The sequence below is a fragment of the Styela clava genome, chromosome 3, assembly GCF_964204865.1.
Source record: "Styela clava chromosome 3, kaStyClav1.hap1.2, whole genome shotgun sequence".
Classification (NCBI taxonomy): Eukaryota; Metazoa; Chordata; class Ascidiacea; order Stolidobranchia; family Styelidae; genus Styela; species Styela clava.
The window spans coordinates 18,792,529-18,799,896 of NC_135252.1; the positions used below are offsets into that span (position 1 = coordinate 18,792,529).

General features: G+C 32.9%; 1 protein-coding gene across 1 annotated transcript; it reads right to left on the reverse strand.

Annotated features, from left to right (window-relative positions):
• Positions 1–420: 420 nt before the first annotated feature.
• LOC144421036 (uncharacterized) lies at positions 421–4,214 on the reverse strand. The gene is made up of 11 exons (XM_078111124.1): positions 4,135–4,214; positions 3,869–4,064; positions 3,250–3,430; positions 3,011–3,181; positions 2,775–2,935; positions 2,241–2,445; positions 2,023–2,141; positions 1,742–1,946; positions 1,301–1,607; positions 791–1,098; positions 421–618 (listed from the first exon to the last, which is right to left on the reverse strand). The coding sequence occupies exons 1-11, from the start codon at positions 4,168–4,170 to the stop codon at positions 549–551; spliced, it is 1,959 nt and encodes a 652-aa protein (XP_077967250.1). The 5' UTR covers positions 4,171–4,214; the 3' UTR covers positions 421–548.
• Between the last annotated feature and the right edge of the window lie 3,154 nt (positions 4,215–7,368).

Genomic DNA, 7,368 nt, shown 5'->3' on the forward strand with positions numbered 1-7,368 from the left:
CAATTTGGTTGTTGCTCATATAAATTAGTATACATAGCTAATTATCGATATTTCCTTAAGATGTGTCAAAATATAAGGACATTATTATGGTTAAAACTGTTCATTTCATTTTGATAAGTTTTCAAGGTTTAGTTTCTCGAATTCAGAAAAATTCATTTATTCGATCGTATTTAACGTTTTACGCTTTTATATAATGTTTGGTACAAGAATTATTGACTTGATTAAAAAAATTGACAAATATCAGTTTTGTGAAATTTTGACACGCTTCTATTCTGGAATATTGATTTACAAATTTAAAACGATTAAAACAGGCATGAGTTCCCCCCTACCTTGCCTAATGGTGAATTCGCACTAGACACACCACAATTTTGCTCTAATGCTGTCAGACCTAGGAACACTCAGGAAATTATAAAATCTAGATTTTATGCAATTGCCGTGAATTTTATTTCAAAAGCAAAATATGTTAAACGCAATTGATGTAAACTCAACAGCCTAAACTATAACTAAACTAAAATGATTGTTGGTCGGTCGTTCGGTCATTGTTGCATTTAAGCACATCCACAACGAATGTATTGGTAACATCTATTGCGTCTAACGATTCTGAATCTTCTGTAAGTGCTATAAAAAAGAATATATTATATAATACTAAACAATGTGCGTAAAAAATGACATTATCACTTGGAAAATTATCTTAATCTCAAAGGATTGAGCATTCGTATATTGAATATGCTTGTTTGCCGGACATGAACCAAAACCAACTTTGTTCATTGATAAATTTAGAAGAACTCACCAGAAGCGCCTGATTTTGTAGCGGTACACCCTGTAGGTAGGCAAGGCACATTTGTATCTGAAGACAACACGGATCTTTGGGACGGAGAATTTAGCACGGTAAGTGCATCTGTAAGAACAAGCGTAGTGTCTTGTGAATGTACGGATGTGTTTCCTCCATGCTCTGTCGAACTTGCGAAGTACCCTGTTTCTGTCAGATCTTGCCTTGAGTTTGTATGCATTGTAGAGTCTGCGGGCTGCACCACGGAGTCTTTTGCTGGTGTAGAATTTCATGAATTTAGCATATTGCCTCACCTTCAGCTTGTAGATCTGAAAAAGGATATCAATCATAACAATTTGGATTAAAAATCTTTATAAAAAATCTCTAAAAAACTTTATTTATTTTGTATACCAGAAAATTATGTTTGAAAAATAAACTAAATTCAATGAAAAATTCCTATTCTCTAAAAATATTACAATGTATGGGCTTCAAAATAATATTCAAATTAATTTAACACTTACAATAGTTTACCTTGGTCAGACGTCTTGAAAGGCGTGTCCTCATTCTCCTTCTCAGTTTCTTGAGACGCCTGCTGTATTTGGTGATTCTTATTTTTCTGGTAGACAAACAACGTTTGTAACCCTTAACAACTCTGGAGATCAAACGGTTGATCATCTTCTTGTAGCTAGCAAGTCTGTATTTGTAGAACTTGGTGGCTCTTGCAAGTCTTCTTGCGAGCATTTTCTTGTATTTTCTGATTGCCCTTCTCTTTTGACGACGCAATTGTCTCTTGTATGCTGCAAACTTTCTCAAATAACGTTTAGTGATGCGTTGGGATCTGTGAACAACATAAATATTTTTGCGTGCATTCAACTCAGTCATAACCGTCTGGAGGTGAATTATATTATACATAATGACTTCCAATATATTGATTTAGAAAACTAAATTCAACTCTTTTTGTAATGAACTCACCTGCACAAGTAAGTGGATCTGAAATAGGTTCTCAAAACTATGTGTCTCTTGTTGACAATTTTGGTGAATCTTTTCAATGCGCTCTTGTTACGTCTGATAGCAAGTTTTCTCCATGCTCTGTATTTTCTCCATGCGGCGGAAATTGCCTTGTTTCTTCTGGTTTTCAGCTTTTTGGTGAATTTCTTGACAGATACATTGACCTTTTCTAAAATTTATTATATTATTTTAAAATAACACAAAATGTAACATAAAATATTAAAAATTCGTGGGAAATGTCTCACTGGTGTTACAAGATTTCAATTTCTTGAATCTCATTTGTCTGTACTTGAATCTGTAAGTGATCAAACGGAAGCATCTGGATCTTCTGATTTTGAATCTCCACACGTATCTGATTCTGCGGCTAGAAAATATTAACAAATCATAAAATAAATTTCTACCAATGTTACATTCAAAATTTAGTCAAACCAGTTCAATATCAAATAAACTTTTGTCGTCTTACCAGGTACGGTAATAACGTCTTCTTCTGAAGCACAAAGTTCCTGTTGCACATTGATAAGCACATGCGTAATTCTTCACAAGTCTGGCGGTTGCACTTCTCAGCTTGCGGCTGTATACGCTGGCCCTTCTCAGGTATGCTCTTGTTTCACGTCTTCTGAAGACTCTGATAACTTTGCGCACGTCACGTCTTTTCCATGTTCTAGAGCCTGAAAAAAATAATTCATTTTATACTCAAGACAGATAACACACAAATATGTGGACAGGAAAGATTCGTCAATGACATTGTCACGCAGTTTTTAGAACAAGGATTGACAAATCAAATGAGGGTGAAATAGATTAGTGGTACTACGAATTTGACAAAGCACAGTAGTCAGTTGTAAAATATTGATGATAGAAAAACAATTGTTTTTAAAAATTGAAGCCACAATTCAACACAAATGATCAATACTTTCAATTTGTTCATGATGATACTTCGAATGCCAAACAAAATGCTTTTTGTATTCAAAATTGTTTATTTGAAAGTAAAACTACTTACAATGGACTCTAGTGAGGAGTTTCTTGAAGATGGCAACTCTCTTGGTGACGAATCTCTTCATGACCTTCTTGTACCTTCTCACATATTTGTTCATGCGTTTCTTCAAAGATCTTCTGTATTTGGTAATTCTGGTCTTGCGGTTTCTGAAGCACCTTACAGAGCTGTAAATAATATGTTATATCATTTTGTATAGAAATCTTCATGCACATTATGTCTATCTATGAAGTTAATCATACAATCTGCGAAGTCTTCTGTGGAACTTGAGAACAGTACTGTACATTCTCTTCATAACTCTCTTGTAACTCTTGACTGCACGTCTGTACATTCTGCTGATAGCAGCATTGTATTTTCTGATTGCCTTACTCTTCAACTTGAGGATACGTCTTCTCTCACGCCTTGAAGCACGACTGTAAATAACAAATTTTAAATCATGTCATGAGAATGCATTTATAAGTCGCAACATTAGTGGACTTACCGAAGGTATCTTTTGGTGTATTTGTTGACTGATCTTCTGTATTTTCTTTTGGCTGCAGACACGCGAACGCACATTACATTGTACCATTTTCTGTAGCTCTTCTTCATTTGTTTGTGGATTGAGAGGGCTCTTCTGGACAAACGAGTTCTGACAACCCGAACGAACTTCCTTTCAGACCATTCTTAAAATTTCATATAGAAAATAATGCATAAGAAATGTCAAATGAAATTTCCTGGCTATCATCTTATTTCCTGGAGCAAATGTGCACAAATTAATAAAAATTCGAATTTGTATATTTATTGCTCCACACTTTATATTGTACATTAGTATTTGTGTATATATGGGGTATTTGTAGTGGTATACGTGATATTGGACGTCCTTGCAACGGCCAGTTTCTTCATTTCATTTTTTTTTCCATTGACGCATCAATTTGGACAATAATAAAGACAAAAGCTATTTCAGGGTGAAATTCTTAGAGACATTTTTATTAATATTATGTCTAATCAAACAGACAGAAAAACTGTCAAACATGACATTGTCTGTTTCCACAAATAATGTATTATTTGGCTGAATTCCCTTTGCATGACATGGCTGTTTATAAACTTTCAATAAAAATTACCTCTGAATTTTCGGGAGGTGCATCTCTTTCCGGGATATGAGGTCAACACAGAGCGATAGTATCTAGAAGTGCACCATGCTTGTTTGAACTTGAAGCTGAATCGGAAACACGTGGATGGGAAAGTGTAATATCTCCTGACGTTCCAGCGGACGTAACCGCAGTGACTGGGTTGAATGTAAACGGCGGCATTTGCTGCCTGAAAATGGAAGATTTTGGTTGTCAAACAAAATTGAAAACTAATTTAATACCTTAAGATCTATACTTACGGCCAAGCAGACCAGAAGTACTAACAGAGTCTTCATGATTGTCTCTACTCGGTGTCGAATAAGGACTGATTTTTGCAGAAAATTTCCCAGTATATATGCTGTAGAAATCCACTTCATAATTCCTGATTGTTCATTATAAATTTATCGAAGCAAACACTTCTTCGGGTTGAAGGGCTTTGTAATTTTGGGTGTGTCTTTTAGTTGTCAGGGCAATATGCATCAATACTTTAGATTGTGCCAATAATACGCCTATATCATTGAAATAACTTTGTGTCTTAGGTCATCTTCCTTTTTTATTAGTTAATAAACACATCCCTCCTCTTGTAATAGCTAAATGATACTCGTGCTATTGCGTGTGTATAGTTTGTTGTTAGAAACAGTTTGATGCCTGGGATTATATGTTTAAAACGTAGCTCAACATTGCTTCATGTTTATATTGAGCAGACAATACCAACAATAGCCAATTCTCAAGTAGAGTCTTTTAGCATGATCGTGTTTTTAAAGATTTACCGATCATTTCGTTGCTGAAAAAAATTTATTTAATGTTATACATTTAATAAAAAATAAAAAGTCAATTATAGTTTTGCTAAACAATAAATAATTCAGATAACACCAAAGTGTTTAAAAAGTTTCCTATATCGGAACAGTATATTATTAATTTCAAGTATAAATTTGCTATATTGCCTGATTGTTACATATTCCAGTTTTCTATTTGTATTTAATTTCGAATTTCTACTAATTGGCCTTTCCGTGATAATGAAATAGGGAATAGTAAAAAATTTATGTCTTCAAAAATACACAATATATATTGTGTAAAGTAAACAAGGGGGCAAAGCTCAAATATAAGAACATAAATTCCAATACGTACGGCAAACTTCACGACTAACGCAAACGTGAACCGCCGCAAGATGCGCGATTTCTTGATGAGGTAATCACACACTAAAAACAAATCTCATAGAGCCAACAGAAATTTTTGAAATGAATAAAAGTAATTGCCTAGCGATCAATACAATTTTTTCCACTGAAAATTTCAAAGCAATTGGTCCAGTAGGTAATAAAAAAAAAGTGAAGAAGGAAAGGAATACTAACAACATGATGATCAACAACAACATAATACCAAAACGCTCCATAGGTACTCTTCAATAAGGGTCATACCATATTCCAGGCTAAACGAAGTATGTATAATGATTCTTTGGTCTCGTTCAGCGTGAAGATTTAAATATTTGCTGTCGTGGGGCTGTCTATGCTGAGGTAAAGCAACAACAAGCGGGTGACCGATAATTTCAAAAGTAACGTAGCATAAAAGAGTCCAAAGATTGTACTTCCGATTACCAAGTTGAGTCGCCCGGGTTATAGCAGAATTAATGAACAATAGTGAATGAAGAATTATAAGTCAAGTATTGATAAAAACTTCATCTCTCTTGCGTTAGGACATTGCTATCTAAGAAATTAAACCACTATTTGACAAAATTTACATTAGCATACACACGCGACCTATTTCGAATAACGGGAAGCTGGTTCATTTCGATTTTTGTGTACGAAATCAAGGCGCGATTTTTGACACAGTATCTTGTTTTCCTATTACATTTGTTATATTTCTTTGAAAGATATTCATACATATGGTCATACTATTTTATATTCCTTCAATTTATCTTTATTATAACAACAACAAAATAAGACGATTTATATATCACAATTGTAGATAATAATTTAAAAAATAAGTTATTTGAAAAATTGACACAGAAATTTTCATCACTACTCAAATGACTACAGTGGTGCATTTTTCTCGTAATGACAAAATTGTTGACACAATCTGATATGTTAAAGCTTAGTGCTTTGGCAGCCAAACTAAATATCTTAATAACAAAGTCTTTATACTACGCATTAGTCCTACTTGTAATATTTCAAGAAATACAAAGGGTTGATGTTGTGGTTGAAAATAGCTGCATTGTTGTTTTATCAACAGCAGTCAGGAAGTTAAAGGCAAACAAGACAAAAGTTACAATTATCCAATTATGCATATGTGTTGGTTATCAGAACTTTTTTTTCATAATAGCAATGTACACGATATTAGTGTTTACTTTGTAAGGTTTCAATAATAATTAGGAGTGAACATATGATTTGAAATACTCATTATGTTGTTTCATCGACAAGCTTTATGACTTGAATGAAAACAATGAAATATATACATCATCTCATTATGAAGTTGTGTTGATTTATTAGCAAGCGTATGTTATTTTAATGTTTAATTTCCAAGTTTGTAATCACAGTCACTATGCAATGCCTTGATGCTGCAATTGGATATTTTGAAAGATAATAATAAATTGCATCATGCAACCGATGTAAAATAAATAAAATAAAAAAAGGTTACAAGCTATAATTATAGGTTGAATTTCTCATTTCAACCTAACGTTCCTTTGAATGACTACTTTGTATTTCAATCCATAAATATTTAAATAAATTGAATATTTGACGTCACAACTTTATTGCAATTTCCAGTAACGGTAAAAAATCCCGAAAAAGGGAGTCGCCGCATTACAAAACAAGTCATCAACAGAAACTTGAAACTTTGCTTGATATGTCTTATTAGTTTGTAAGTTATATGTTTACGTAAACGCTCCATCTTGTTTTTTCGCCAATTTTATCATTCATATAACAAGAAAATTACGACAATATATGCAAATAAAAAAATCGTCGAAAAAAGAAACGAAAATAAATCAAAATTTGAATACGGCTTGTGATATTAAATAAGGCTAATCAGAAAATATATTTATTATTGCTATAAGATAGTTACTTGTTTCTTTTAGCATGGTATATATGAAAAATCTTAACAATATTTCCCATCTACCATGGAGAAGACCCTTTTTTTCTAACTTATTACTAAGAAATTAAATATGAGGTTGACCTAAGTTACAATTATTGAGAACATACTTATGCAATATTCAGAACATAAAATCAAAGACACTGTTGATTTATCGAGGCCAAGCTTAGCAAGGTCACCATCATATGACCATTTTAATTAAAGTAGATGCTAATTTAAAAATAAAATTATTTGAAAAGTTGACACAGAAATTATCATCACTACTCAAATGACTACAGTGGTGCATGTTTGGCGTATTAAGAAAATGTTGGCATAACCTGATGTGTTGAATCTCAGTGCTTTTGCAGGTGAACCAAATATCTTAATAACAAAATCCTTATATTGCTAAGTGTAATATTTCAAGAGATGATAAG

Coding starts and splice junctions, on each gene's coding strand:
- LOC144421036 (XM_078111124.1), bottom strand. CDS start 4,170: ATGAAGACTCTGTTAGTACTTCTGGTCTGCTTGGCC. Junction 3,182..3,249: donor TACACCAAAAGATACCTTCG/GTAAGTCCACTA, acceptor TGTTATTTACAG/TCGTGCTTCAAGGCGTGAGA. Junction 1,608..1,741: donor AGATCCACTTACTTGTGCAG/GTGAGTTCATTA, acceptor TGTTGTTCACAG/ATCCCAACGCATCACTAAAC.